At 38.3% G+C, this 15,963-nt stretch overlaps 1 protein-coding gene across 5 annotated transcripts in view; it reads left to right on the plus strand.

Annotated features, from left to right (window-relative positions):
• Positions 1-15,963, plus strand: part of C1H10orf67 (chromosome 1 C10orf67 homolog) — a 195,678-nt gene that overhangs the window by 119,309 nt on the left and 60,406 nt on the right. For all 5 annotated transcript variants that reach the window (XM_077153972.1, XM_077153976.1, XM_077153963.1 and 2 more), the window contains 3 exons: positions 9,307-9,369; positions 10,074-10,153; positions 10,228-10,293. In XM_077153972.1, coding sequence (XP_077010087.1) covers positions 9,307-9,369; positions 10,074-10,153; positions 10,228-10,293 — 209 coding nt within the window. The remainder of the gene's footprint in view (positions 1-9,306; positions 9,370-10,073; positions 10,154-10,227; positions 10,294-15,963) is intronic.

Raw genomic sequence — 15,963 nt, forward strand, 5'->3', positions numbered from 1 at the left:
CTAATAACTTAGTTTGACTGGTACCAACTTAGATTCAGTAGTATATAAACTCACTACTCTTAAATATCTCCATCCCTCCTGCTTTAGATTGTTATTGTCGGCTTAATATATTATATACAATATACAGTGTCTGACCATTAACCGGATTTATGTTATTTTACACATTTGCCTGTTAAGTCATGTAGGAGGGGAAAGCAGTTAGAAAAAGTACAAATAAAATGGGATTTTATATTTACCTTTGCAGTTATCTTTGTCACTGTTCTTTATTTCTTCTTATGGCTTTGTATTATCTCTAGTATTCTTTCATTTCAGCTGAAGGACTCCTGTTAATATTTCTTGTAAGTACAGGTCTTCTGGTAATGAACTTTTTTGGGCTTTTATCTGTAAATATCATGATTTATCCTTCATTTATGAAAGAGATTTTTGACAGCTATAGAATTCTTAATTTTTTTTCTAAGACCTTTAAATATGTCAGTCCACTGTCTTCTGGCCTCCATGACTTCTGATGAGAAATCTGCTGTTAATCTTATTGGACATCCCTTGTATGTGACAAGTCACTTCTCTCTTGCTTCTTTGAAAACCCTCTTTTTGTCTTTGGATTTTGCTATAATGTATCTTATAGATCTCTTAGAGTCTATCTTGCTTGGAGTTCATTGAGATTCCTGCATATGTACATTCATGTCTTTCACCAGATTTGGGAAATTTTCAGCCATTATTTTTTCAAATACCTTTTCTTTTCTTAGCTCTCTGTCCTGTCCTTTTGGGACTCCAATTGCATATATATTGGTAAAATTGGTTCCCTCAGACTCTGTTCATTTTACTTTATTATTATTTTTCTTTCTGTTCCTCATACTAGATGATTTCTATGTCCTTATCTTCAAGTTCACTTATCCTTTTTTTCTGCCTGTTCAAATCTGCTATTGAATCTGTCTAATTGGTTTTTCATTTCAATTGCTATAATTTGAGACTCTAAAATTTCTGTTTAATAATTTCCATTTTTAGGTTTTGTTTGGACAATGTTTTCCTAATTTCCTTTAGTTTTTTCTATATAGATTCCTTTAGCTTATTCAATATATTTAAGATGGCTGATTTAAAGTCCTTGGCCAACAATTCCAGTGTATGAGCTTCCTCAGGGATGGTTTCTGGAAAATTCTTTTTCCTATAAATGAGTTACACTTCCCTGTTCTTTGTGTGTTTTGTAATCTTTTTCTGTGAACTGCATGTCCTTAATATTATGTTGTTCTATCTCTGGAAATCTAGTTTTCCCACTCCTCTGGGATAGAAGAGGTTTGTTGTTACTGTTGTTGAGTACTGGAGCTGTCAATCTGTGACTTTTACAGACAATTTTTTCCCCCAGATGGGGAGTGGAAAGTTTTGAGAGGGGAATTAAAGATATTATTCTTAAACAGGGTGCCTTTTTAAGGACCCTCTGCCCCTTTTTTCCTGAGAGTGGCTATAACAATGGCCACCCTCAGAGCCAGCCCCCTGGTGCTCTAAAGTAGCCATTCAAAAACAGTGATCAGGCCACACACCCCAAATTATGGAGCACTAGGTCCTTAAAACCCACCCTGGCACTTGTAAGCTGTGCCAGAAGCCTGAGCTGCAGTTCCTGCTGCTGTCTGCCATGCTGTTGGTGAGTGGGGCATGGTAGCTGATGCACAGTGGGTGAAATCCAGCAGTATTTAGCACAATTTACCAGCCTTGTCCTTCAGCTCTTCCCTGGATGCTGCACAGTATTCCACTAGACTCCAGAGTTCCAAAATAGTTGATTCAGACAGCTCTTTCCAGTTCAATAGTTGTTTTGGTATAGGGACTAATTCCTGGCATTTCCTACTCTGTCATCTTCTTACAATCTTCTCTCCTGTTTGGTTCCATTTTAAAATTTCTATCTCTTTTTTGAGATTCTCATACTTTTACATTCATTGGTCTCCTAATATCCTTTAGTTATTTTTCCACTTTACCATATTGAAGTTTTTTTTTTAAGTCTCCGCCTACTATTTCCAAAGTCTGGTCTCCTCCATTGATAGTTTCTGGGTTTTAATCTTGTCCCTTTGGTTGGGCCATCATTTCCTGTTTCTTTGTTTGCCCTACAATCTTTTGTTATGCATTGTACATTTTAATATTTTAAGATGTTTACTCTTGGATTTAGTCCCTGAGATGTCTCTTCCTTAAGTTTGTATCCAGCCTGTGATGTGAAGGAAGATTTCCTTGAGTGCCAGGAACTGAAAAGTACAAGAAACCAAACAAAGAACTCCTTTCACAGTCTCTGCAAATTGGCTGGTGTTCTTTTTCAGAGTTCATCCCTTCTATCAAGAAGATCATCCCAAGGAGAAAGTAAAGTGTACTGCCCTCTCTCAGTCTGCATCTTGCCCTGGACTTGTGCTTGCTTGTGGCCTTTGGAATTCCCCAGTTTACAGGAATTCAGATGCCCACTCTACTCCCTATGAAATAGATTCTCTCCTTTCCATAGTTCCTTGTTGTATGTCTTAGAACAGGTAAACCTTTGCCCTAGGTCATTTTGACTTAGTTGTTTCCTACATTGCTTTAGCTTTCTGCAGGTTGCTTCTGCTTGCAGGGTAAGTTCTGGGAGGGCAAGCCAGAAATGAGTTTCTTGGTTCAATCTTTCAGGCTGCCACCTGATAGATTGACACCAACATACAGGCACTCCAGTACACACATAGGGCTTACTCTGTCCCCTCCAGAATAGGGCCAGAGATCCACAATGAAAGCACATGCTGCTTCCATACCCCACCAGGGAGGGGTTGGGAGGAGCCAGCAAGGGTGCCGTGTGCTTCTCCTTTTTTTTTTTAAATTTTTTTTATTTATTTTAAATTAAAAAATATATATATGACAACAAAGAAGCACAAACATTCCTAACATATAATCATTCCATTCTACATATATAATCAGCAAGTAACAATATCATCACATAGTTGCATGTTCATCATCATGATCATTTCTTAGAACATTCACATCAACCCAGAAAAAGAAACAAAAAGACAACAGAAAAAGAAATAAAACAAAAACAGAAGGAAAAAAATTATACATACCATACCCCTTACCCCTCCCTTTCATTGATCACTAGCATTTCGATCTAAATTTATTTTAACATTTGTTCCCCCTATTATTTATTTTTATTCCATATGTTCTACTCATCTGTTGACAAGGTAAATAAAAGGAGCATCAAACACAAGGCTTTCACAATCACACAGTCACATTGTGAAAGCTATATCATTATACAATCATCTTCAAGAAACATGGCTACTGGAACACAGCTCTACATTTTCAGGCAGTTCCCTCCAGCCTCTCCACTACATCTTGAATAACAAGGTGATATCTACTTAATGCATGAGAATAGCCTCCAGGATAACCTCTCAACTCTGTTTGGAATCTCTCAGCCATTGACACTATCTAATTTCACTCTTCCCCCTTTTGGTTGAGAAGGTTTTCTCAATCCCTTGATGCTGAGTCTCAGCTCATTCCAGGGTTTTTCTCAATCCCTTGATGCTGAGTCTCAGCTCATTCTAGGATTTCTGTCCCATGTTGCCAGGGATGTCCACACCCCTGGGAGTCATGTGCCATGTAGACGGGGGAGGGTGGTGAGTTTGCTTGTTGTGTTGGCTGGAGAGAGAGGCCACATCTGAGCAAAATAAGAGGTTCTCTTGGGGGTGACTGTTAGGCCTAATTTTAAGTAGGCTTGACCTATCCTTTATGGGGTTAAGTTTCATATGAACAAACCCCAAGACTGGGGGCTAAGCCTATAGCTTTGGTTGTCCACACTGCTTGTGAGTATATCAAGAATTCTACTTAGGGAGGTTGAATTTCTCCCCGTTCTCACCATTCCCTGAAGGGGACTTTACAAATACTTTTCCACTCACTGATCAAATCACTCTGAGATTCATCGGGGCATCACTGTGGAAAAACCAACAAAACCTCATGTCCTACCCAAGGTTCCATGTACTTATGGTGTTCAACCAAGCTATCTACATAAGTTATATTAGGAAATGCACTAGTCAAAATATAAATTTTGTGCCAAATAAACATTTTTTGCTTTAGTCTCACACAGAAATTGAAATTTTAAAATATTAATTACCATCTATTTTCAGCACCCTGCAGTAATGACCTTCCTTTGTTCCTCCTCATGCAAAAACATTTTAAAAATTTGCACATTTAGTCACTATCATTATACACTCTAGGCATTCCTAGATTATACCATCTCAGTCTTTACCGTCTATTTTTCTTTCTGATTTCATTTATGTCCCCAGCCCTCTTCCCTCTATCATTCTCACATTCAACTTCATTCAGTGTTTTAACATAATTATATTACAGTTAGGTCATACTGTGCTGTCCATTTCTGAGTTTTTATACTCAGTCCTGTTTTTCTAAAGCTACATTTTCTTAATTCCTCACTCACTCAACTACCAAAACCCTTTAACTGTTTTCAAAGTTTTGAAGAAGATACCAGTTTTGCTAGTTTTTCAAGGATTCTATGGAGAAAAGGCACTTTGGGGTATCTTACCATTGCCAGCTTGGTTGGCCAGAAAAGCAAGACTCGTGAATTCTGAAGAAGGAAAATAGTCATCTTTGGGATAAGTTAGAAAGATTGTAATGTATTTAAAGATTTAAAGGAGAAAGAGGTAAAGAGGCAAAAATTTTTTTCATTAAGCCCAGAAACGATGGCCAAAGTTTGAGCCAAAAGAATGTTTGAGGAAATAAGAGAAATAGAAGAATAGAATGACTTTCATTGAAAATAAAAAGAGAGAGGGCATGTGAGGCTATGATAAGGAATATGGTTAATCTTATGGCTTTTAAATTAATAGCGCAATTGTGCTTCTTCTGTTATTATAAAACGTGGCTGTTGATACCCAGCGTGGAAGATTACTTTTACTACATGTCGATTTTTAAAATATTTTTATTGACAAGACAACATACATACACAAGCATTCTTAACATATAAACATTCCATATGTGGTGTACAATCAGTGGCTCACAATAACATCACATAGGAGTGTATTCATCACCATGATCATTTTTTAGAACACTTGCATCATTCCATAAAAAGAAATAAAAAGAAAAAAGAAAAAACTCACACATACCATACCCCTCACCCCTCCCTATCATTGACCACTAGTATTTCCATTGACCCAATATATTTTAACCTTTGTTCCCCCTATTATTTGTTAATTTTAATTCAGATTTTTTTTTTGCATGTTGATTTTTAACACAGTTGAACTGTTTGAAACTTTGGAAACAAATCTTAGTGTCCTAACTTCTATCATAAATGAACCTTTGTTCTCAATTTTATGAATTTTAGTTATATGCCAAATGTTTATAAGAAATGGTTAATAGTCACAGTTTTTGGTTAATATTATAATCATTTAATATAAATTTTCCTACTAGGAAATGAACTACTTTAATGTTAATATTATCATTCATTATCACCTCTGCCTGTTATTTGGCCATCCAGTGTTTGCACCTGTCAATGAACTGACCACATAAAGACCAGCATGTGTAGTCCAGAGAAAGTGGAATGTCAGCAGCTGACAAAACAAAACGACAGTTTAACGTGAGCAGAGACAGGACCCTATATATTAAACTGCAGCGAAGCTGAAAGTTCAAGTCAAACCAGAGAGCAAACACTCTCGCCTGCATGTTGCGTACTCTTTCTCTCTTTTTTTTTAATGAAAAGAAAAGTTATCTTCATCTTTGTAAGAGTATTGTCTTTAGGAAATATTGAATAATTATTTGCTTTACATGAGATATGCTTTAGCACAGTCTTATCTCTAATTATTACATATTTGGTCCTAACATGATATTCAGGATAAAGGGCTTTGACAATTGGAACAAACTTTTATTGTACATGAATTTAAACACAGGGTCTTTTCACAAATTTTAAATGATGGTATGATTTTGGAAATAGTGAAATAAATATAAATGCCATTCTATATTGCAACAGTTGATTTTACCAATTTTTTTTTCTAACTTACTGTGGGTTGCTTTTTACAATCAGGATTAATATTTTGCTGAACAAGTGTCCTCTGAAGCTAGGGGCTCTCTCCCAGTGGCTTCCTTGGTCCCTTGTTAGCCAGCTAGAAGAGGACCCTCGTGTCCTCACTGTGCTGGAGAAGAGGTTGATTCAGGTGGAAGGTGCCTTGTATTTGAGAACCAAGAGGTGGAAGGATCCCCCGAAGTGCATCCCCAGTGTCATTTTGGCTACCCCCACTTTTCTGAAGCCCAGGAAGGCTGATGAGAACAAAGCTTTGCTGTTAATTTGGCATTGTATGCCTTAGGCTTTCACTTTGGCTAGTTCCCTGTCTCCATGGGCCTTGGGAAGACCCAATCACTATGCCAGTGGTGTTAGATGATGGTTCCTTCCAGGAAGTTTGAGATACTGTGTAGACATCTAAACCAACAATTATTTGCATGGTTCTAGGAGCCTGAAGGGCTATGCAGAACCGTGGGTCCTGACGGAGCAGGAGCTAGAGCTCGGAAAGCAGTGACTGGGCCAGGCTCAATGTTCAGGCACTCTGAGGAGTCTCCCAGCAGCCAGGGATAAATCACAATGACAGGTCAGGTACTCCTAGGTGCAGGGCCTCTCCTTCACCTTCTGCTGTCCTCTTTCTCTGTACTTCATGAGACGCATTATACCTCTTCCATAATTCCTTTCCAGTCTGCCTCCTCCACTTCAGCCTTGTTTTTTCTTCCATTGTGTCTCCACTGTTAAAACAACTCCTGGTTCATGGTAGGCATTTGGTAAATATTTAATGAGTAAAACTACACATCCTGGTGAAATTTCAGATCACCAAGAATTAAAAAGAGAGACAAACAATTCATCTACCATGGAACACAAAAGGAGATTTGCATGAACCTTCTCATCAGCAACACAATTTGTTGCCAAAAAAAAAAAAATTGAGCATTGTTTTCAAAAGGAAGAAAGAATAGTTTAAATTTCTAGTCCTATGTTCAGCTAAAGTACCAGATGAGTATGCAAGCAAAAATAAAGATATTTTTGAAAATGCAAAGCCTTAAAATTTTAACATTCATGTACTCCATGTAAAAAATTTCTCAAGAAATTCTGTAACAAACATAAAAGGAATCTGACATGAAGGATGCTGTGGGCACAAGAAAGAGGACAAGTGCGGTGGTTCGGAGCTGTGTGTACCCCCAGAAAAAAAACATGTTTTAGAGCTAATCCATTCTTGGGCGTGTGAGCCCAGAGTAAGTAGGACTTTTCGTGAGATTACTTCGGTTAAGGTGTGACCCCTCATTCAGGATAGGGCTTCATCCTCGTTCTGGAGTCTTTTATAAATGGAATGAATATAGTGAGAGAAAGTCATGGGAACAAGAAGCTGAAAGCAATGAAACCTAGAAGAGAAGGGAGAGACGAGCAGACACAATGATGTATCTTCTCCCATACCAGAGGAGCCCAGGATCACCAGCGGTCAGTCTTCAGGAAGAAAGCATCGCTTTGTTGATGCCCTGATTTGGGCATTTTCATGGCCTCAAAACTGTAAGACTGTGAGCTAATAAATTTCCGAACCATCTCATGGTATCTGCTTTGAGCAACCTAGGAAACTAAAACAGGAAGCCAAACTTGACTAAGGCATGAAGAAAGCTAGAAAAAATGAAAAGCTGATACCCTGAACTTTAATGCTAGTAAGCGTCTCATTTTGGCAGCAAAATTTCAGCCACAAGATTGCATTTCCTCCACTGGATCCAGTTACATTGCCTGTTTCTATGGTAAATAATATATACATGAACATATTATGAATGCTATTTTTTAGATTTTGGTTTTTAGAATCAACCTAGAGATAGTACATAGAGGACAGAATAATGTTATAAATATAAATATTGACAATGTAAAGGAATAACATTCTTTCCAAAATTGTGAGGTAGAAGGGGTGAAGAATGTTGGGGGGGAAAAGCAAATAATATCCCTACTTTCACATCAGAGAGTTAATAACTCAAGATTTAGGTGTTTACATATATTCAAGTCATGAAGGCAACACAATAACACCTAAAAATGTATATCAAAGACATTGAGATTGTACAGGAAAGAAAAGCGGTAGAAGGAGGTAACATGAATACTCTAAATTTTTAATCTTTCTTTGTGGGAAGCCAAATCAATAAGGCTGTATTTATAATGATAGCCATAAGAAAAACTAAATAATAATAATAACAAACCTCTCAGCTTCTGAGGAGAGTTTAATGACCTTGTATAGTATTTTAAGTTTCTTTCTTAAATATGTGCTTGCATTATCTATCAATAAAATTCTAATATAATCTGAATGCAGAGGTGAAAGAGGCAGTATGTAGGGATAAATGATAATACACATGAAGGGTCTGGCTCATAATATGCACTGAAATAATTGTAGCTTTAATAAATTTTATTAAAACTTCTGTTATTTTTATAAGCGACAGCTGATGTCAGCTGGTCCTCCATTTCCTTTAGGATATAACTAAATCCCATTCTGTACTTTGTGGCAGCCCCAGGCATGTCCCAGAGTTCCTGCAGATGCCCCTGGCACTTATCTGAACCTTCTAGTGCTCTACCTGCTACCCCTGTTTGCGTTTTGCTTTATCAGACACTGAAATCAATTTGATTCTGTGGTTTCACTAACACTGCCCACTGACACCCTGCCTGCGCATGTAAGTCTGAGGAGGCGTGAAGGAGGTAAGTGATAGGAGCACTGGGTAGCAGTCTTTTTGTCCCTCTCACTGTCGCATCCCAGTCTCCCTGCTGATTGCTTGGGGGACCTCTAGGGTCCTTGTACTGTGTTCTGGGGAGCGGTTCAGCACTCTCCAATCCATACTTCAAGGGGGACCGTCTGGTTGACGGAGCCAGTGGTCATAGGGTAATAACCAGCAGCTCTCATCCATCTGTACGTATATGCACGTGTAGGTGTCATGTGCAATATGTGTGCATAAGGATGGCTAACTCAGCGGATTTTTATATTCAGTGTATTTTCTCATTTCTAAATTATCTGCTCTCCCTGCCATGAGAGTGGTCTAGTAATGGAAATGTATCTTAAAATAGAGTGTTTTTAAGCTTCTAACTTCCTTGGCTAATACCTGCCCACTTAATTAAAAAATATATATATAATGGTGTCATTTGACTGTAGTGGTTTGAATGGGCTATAATGGCCTAATTGTATATACAGTGTATGAACACTGATTGTATAAATCAGATAAGGCAGCAAAGACCCCTGACTGGGGGTTCACATATTTCAGGTCTCCGTTTTCATTCTTTAACCTGTGTCGATTGGTTTTAAATGTTGTATTTAACTTGGTTTATTTTCTTGGCAGTATAGAGATTCATTGCCTTATGTGGTGTATGAAGACACGGAGCTCAAAAGATCACTGTCTAAGGTATAATAATGACTAATATGGCCATTATTATCCTAGTTATGGGTTATATTGATTCTAGCTCTTCTTAGAAAGTAGCAATGACTTTGGAAATTACACTGGCAATCAGCTCTATGAACAGACAGAAGACCTGTCAGCCTCTTTAGTGTGCTTATGGGGTGCATGCCTGCTTCACCCAAAGAGATTTCTTTTATCTATGGCATGCCTATAATTGTACTGTTAGAGATTCATTCCTTTGGCTAAAAATCTTTGTCCACTTATAACATATAAATAATACCAAGAAATGGCATAAAGCTCTAGTGTGACTGAGTTAGAGCCTGTCCTGAGACGTTTTGCGAAGAAGAGGAAATAAAGTGACTAGGGGCAGTTGGAGTTGGTAAGGCCTCAGTAAGGGAGGGCAACAATTTAGAAAAAGGGAAGCCTGGTAGGAAAAAGGGATGAAGGTAAATTTTGGCTGCTTTGTAACATTATCTACAGCTGATGACCTTTAACTGAGCCGTTTGCAGGAAATAGAGGCATGAGATTTTTTAACTCTTCTGATTTCCGGGAATTTGCAAGTAGATGTAATTCATCATTTCCTCAAAATATTTTTGATAGTAATTAGAATATTCATGCCATTTGATAGAAACAATCTGATTTTCAGATTTATGGAGAAAAGGGGAATCTTGCTGGTGTAATTAACTTTGTGATGTATTTTCTATTGAAAGGTTAATGACAAAATGCCTTTGGAAGAGCTAGTGGAAATATTGAAGATTAACTTATATTTTGAAAAAAAGAAGGCCGAAAGGTACTAATTCTAGTGGGTCATAATTGTTCATTTGTAGCTCATGCAATATCTAACCATCTGTGACTTTATTACAGGTTTAAGAAGGAAGCAGATCGGGTAAACAAAAACTGGGAAAAGAAATTCTTTATTCTCCGGAACAGGTAAAGCAATATACAAACTCTGTTTATAAAAATGTGACCTAATTATCTGTTAAGGAAGTTGGGAGCTTTGCAATTTTCTTCATGTACTAATTAATGTAAATGCCCTCCTACAATTGTAACAAGAAATGAAAATAATTGACCAAAAAATAGAAGACTAATCAATGGTCTTTAAAAGAAAAATAACTTAAGGTTCTGTTTTATTCCCTGTGTCAGAATTTCAATATTAAGAGTTCAACAGTGCAAACAGGTTCCCTAACACCTGGTTTAATTAGACCTTGCTAGCCATCTTCCCCCATGGGGCTAATAAAATGATTCCTGCTCCACATTTGCATATGATCACATGTAACTGGTTAGTATTTTCTTTATGAAATTGGTTATATACTAGAAGCTTTTCCTTTTTTTTTTTTTTGCATGGGCAGGCACCCGGAATTGAACCTAGGTCTCTGGCATGGCAGGCGAGAACGCTGCCTGCTGAGCCACCATGGTCTGCTGTCCCCTTTTCTTTTATGGTCCAAATAATCCCAACTCTTTCATTGCTCAGATCTATTTTAGACTCACAGTAATCATTCTGATATCTCTTCCTGGGTCTCTTTGTCTTTATAAAAAGAAGAAACTGAAATTGTAAAATTCCTAAAAGACTAAAGCAATGCTAAGCAAAGACATAGATCATTTTCAACTTGTCATAAAACATTAGTGTTAAAAATTGGTACTCTATGTGTTTGTTGCCTGCCTTAATTTTCTCCAGATTCTCATTACATGTGGAAGTCGAGAGGTTCTATTGTAAGATTCTCTTGCACTCAAGCATCATTCAGGAATGGTAGATTAGATGTTGACCCAATGTCACACGGCCATAACACCATGGGGTCCTATCACTCCCCGTTCACCACCACATTTGTATTATATAGTATCCCTTATGATAGTCCATTCACCACCACATGTCTGTATCACACTATCCCTTATGGTACTCCATTCACCACCGTGTGTCTGTATCACACTATCCCTTACGGTACTCCATTCACCACCGTGTGTCTGTATCACACTATCCTTTATGGTACTCCATTCACCACCGCGTGTCTGTATCACACTATACCTTACGGTACTCCATTCATCACCACGTGTCTGTATCACACTACCCCTTACAGTACTCCATTCATCACCACGTGTCTGTATCACACTATACCTTACGGTACTCCATTCACCACCACACATCTTTTTAACACCATATGTGACAGTACTCCATTCACCAACAAGTGTCTCTATATTATACCATATATGACAGTACTCCATTCACCACCACGTCTATACTACACCATACACGGCAGTACTCCTTTCACTACCACATGTCTATATTATACCACATATGATAGTACTCCATTCACAAACATGTGTCTATATTATACCATACATGGCAGTTTTCCATTCACCACCATGTGTCTCTATGTTACACCATATGACAGTACTCGATTACCACCATGTGTCTATATTATACCATACATGACAGTAATCCATTCATAATCATGTGTTTATGTCACACCAGACATGACGGTACTCCATTCACCACCATGTGTCTATGTTACACCATATATATTAGTACTCTGTTGACACTATGTGTCTCTCTGTTTCAGAATACGTGATGGGTACTCCATGCATCACCAAGTGTCTATGTTACACCATGCATGGCAATATTCCATTTACAACCACATGTGTATATGATAACATACAGGATGGTATTCTGTTCCCCATGATGTGTCCACATTACACCATACATGATTGTACTCCATTCACCACCATGTGTCTATATTATACCAAATGATGGGACTTCAATCACTGCAACATGCTGATATTACACCATACATGATGGTACTCCATAAAGCACCATGTCTCTATTTACACCATAAATGACAGTATTCCATTCACCACCACATGTCTGTCTTACACCATATATGAGAGTACTCCATTCACAACTGTGTGGCTCTATGTTACACCATAAATTATGGTAGTCCATTCAACAATACATGTCTGTATTATACCATAAATGACAACACTCCATTCACCAACATGTGTCTCTATATTATGCCATACAGGGTGGTACTCCATTCACCACCACATGTCTGTATTACACATTATATGACAGTCCTCCATTCACCACCACATGTCTATATTACATCATACATGACAGCACTCCATTCACCACCATGTGTCTCTATATTATACTATATGTGACAGTACTCCACTTACCCCCACATGTCTATATTGCACCATACAAGCCAGACTCCATGCACCACCATGTGTCTCTATGTTATACCATATTGTGATGGTACCATTCACAATCTTATGTATCTCTATGTCACATCAACATGATGATACACAATTCACCACATGTGTCTATATTATACCATACATGATGGTACTTCATTCACCACCACCTGTCTATATTACACCATATATGATGGTAATTCATTCACCACCATGTGTCTCAAGGTTATACCACATATGATGGCACTCCATTCATTGTGATGTGTCTGTATTACACCACACATGATATATTCCACTCGCAATCATGTATCTATGTTATACCATACATGATGGTACTCCATTCAACATCATGTGTCTACCTTACACCATGTATGACAGTACTCCATTCACCACCACCAAGATATTACATCATACATGATGCTTCTCTATTTACCACCATGCATGTGTCTCTCTTTCACCATATATGATGATACTACCTTCACCACCACATCTCCATTACCACCTTATATGATAGTATTCCAATCACAACCATGCATCTTTATGTTAAATTATACATGACAGTCCTCCATTCCCCATCACCTGTCTCTATATTACACCATACATGAAGGTACTCCATTCACCACCACATATAATCTATATTACACCACATGTGAGTGGCCTCCATTCATCACCACGTCTCTATATTATACCATACATGACAGTACTCCATTCATCATCATGTGTCTATATTATATCATACATGACATCCTTGATTCACCACCATGTGTCTATATTATGCCATACATGACAGTATTCCATTCACTACCATGTGTTTCTTTGTTACACCATACATGACACTGCCATGTCTCTATATTACACCATACATGACGGTACTCCATTTACCCCCATTTGTCTGTATATTACACTATTTATGACAACCTCCATTCAACATCACACATCTCTATATTACACCATACATAAGGGACCTTCATTCACCACCACATGTCTATATTACACCATACATGACAGTACTCCATTCACCAACATGTGTCTCCATGTTACACCATATGTGATGCAATATAGAGCTCTATATTGCACCATATATCATATCACTCCATTAACTACCACATATCTGTATTACACCATACATTATGGTCCTCCATTCATGACCATTGTGTGTGTTACATCATATATGACAATAGTCTAGTTACCATGATTTGTCTCCATATTATAATGTTAATGATGGTGCTCCATTCACTACCATGTTTCTCTGTATTATACCATACATGATGATACTCCATTTACCTCATTTTCTGTGTGTGACATCATACATGGCAGTACTCTATTCACCATTGATGATCTCTATATCACACTATACATGACTGTACTACAGTCACCACTACATTTCTCTCTATTATACCATACATGACAGTACTCATTTCACCACTATGTGTATCTTTATTTCACCATTCATGGCAGTACTCCATTCACTACTATGTGTCCTTATATTATAACACTCATGATGGTACTCCATTCACCTTCATTTTCTCTGTGTTACACCATGCATGACATAATCTACTCACCACCAAACATGTCTCTATATAATACCATATGTGGTAGTGCTACATTCACCACCATGTGTATATATTACACCCTACATTACAGTACTCCATTCACCACCGTGTTTCTCTATGTTACACCATACATGACAGTATGTCATTCACCATCATGTGTCTCCATATTACACCATGCATGATGGGACTCCATTCACTGCCACATGTCTGTATTACACCATGCATGATGGGACTCCATTCACTGCCACATGTCTGTATTACACCATGCATGATGGTTCTCCATTCACCACCACATCTTTCTATATTACACCACACATGACAGTACCCATTCCATAGGAGTAACTCCAGGCAATGTACCAGAGCCCATATCATAGAAACAAAGGCTGATTATGAGTGAGAGATATTTTTCTTGTAGTGGCATTATCCGTTTTGTCCTACTACTTTGTGTTTCACATCTGGCATAAATACTTTGTAATCTTTCAAATATGCCTGTTAACCCCTACCCTTTCTCCCTCACAGAGTCATTATATGGATGGAACACAGATATATGTGAAACCAGGAACTTTATTTTCTCGTGTGGTCATTTCATTTTCCTGCAATTAGATTTTGGATATTTCTAAAATATAATGCCTTTCATTTACTTATTTCTGTGAAGTTCTTTTACAGATGAAATTTATCTTTCATCTGTCTCTCTGGGATTACTCTTCCTCTTCAGTGACCATTTGCAAGAATGTACGAGTTTTGCTTTGAATTGTTTTCCTCTTACCCAAGATGTTGACATCAACAGCCATCCTTTTGGTTTCTGCACACTACACATTGATATCTATTTCTGGCAGCTGGAACTCTGTACTACACACCTCTTGCATGCTTTCTCATTTAGTTGATGAGCTGAGACATACTACTGGGACATGTCTCCTGGGTTGTGTGTATGGTGAGATGTGAATTCAGCATGATAGATGCAACAACACACAGAGGGTGGGTATCTGGATTATGGCATCGTGGGTGCAGTTTGGGGTCACAGGCTCAAGTGCTCCAAAATGGTAACTTCACTCCGTTGTATCTGATGTGAGACCTGGAGCTGCAATTTCTGGCTGATAGAGGGAAGGCTTTCCCTTAGGCATTCCAGGTAACAGTCCAATCCAGTGATTTCTTAGCCAAGTCGCGACTTACACAAGTCAACCTAGAGCCTTGTCTCGGAGCTCCCTCTCTGGCCTATTTCCAGGAAGACTGAACTTCTTTAACTAGTGATTGCAAAGAGGGCTGGTTCATAGCCTCTGGCTCTGGCTCAGAGCTTTGGTTCACAGGCAGAGGAGGGCATGGGGTGGACTGGCCTCATAAATTTCAGAGTTGTTCCCTGATGGCCGGGGGGTGAGCAGACTGAAAGTGAAGCCAAGCACCCAACCAAACTGAGGCATCTGAGATTCCTATTGAGAAGCAGGATCCATGCTGAGTAGAAACAGTTTAATGAAGAAGCACATAGGCACTTTGTGCAAGAAGCCAGCATCTCTGAAGGGCTCAGCTGGACACCACCAAAGGCTGCGGAGCTTCCTCGGCGGAGTGTGAGAAGAAAGTTTTTCAATTCACCAAAGGAAACTAACCCAGATCTTACACTTCTTCTAATGTTCCAACTCCCCTTTCCAGCTAAGGCTTCATCCTAATTTGCTTCATACTTGAATTTCCTTGGTATACAGATAACTCAACTGAAAGTATTCTTCCCCAGTTTAGCCATACTGCCTCCCAAAATACCTGCTTCTGGTTGTTGGAAGTAGATTCTTTCTCAAACAAGCCTCTTCATCTAGGAAGTTTACATAAATAAAAAGCCCATATCCTCTTTGGGAAGATATGTGCAACAAAACAGTAA

Source organism: Tamandua tetradactyla, chromosome 1 (assembly GCF_023851605.1).
Source record: "Tamandua tetradactyla isolate mTamTet1 chromosome 1, mTamTet1.pri, whole genome shotgun sequence".
Classification (NCBI taxonomy): Eukaryota; Metazoa; Chordata; class Mammalia; order Pilosa; family Myrmecophagidae; genus Tamandua; species Tamandua tetradactyla.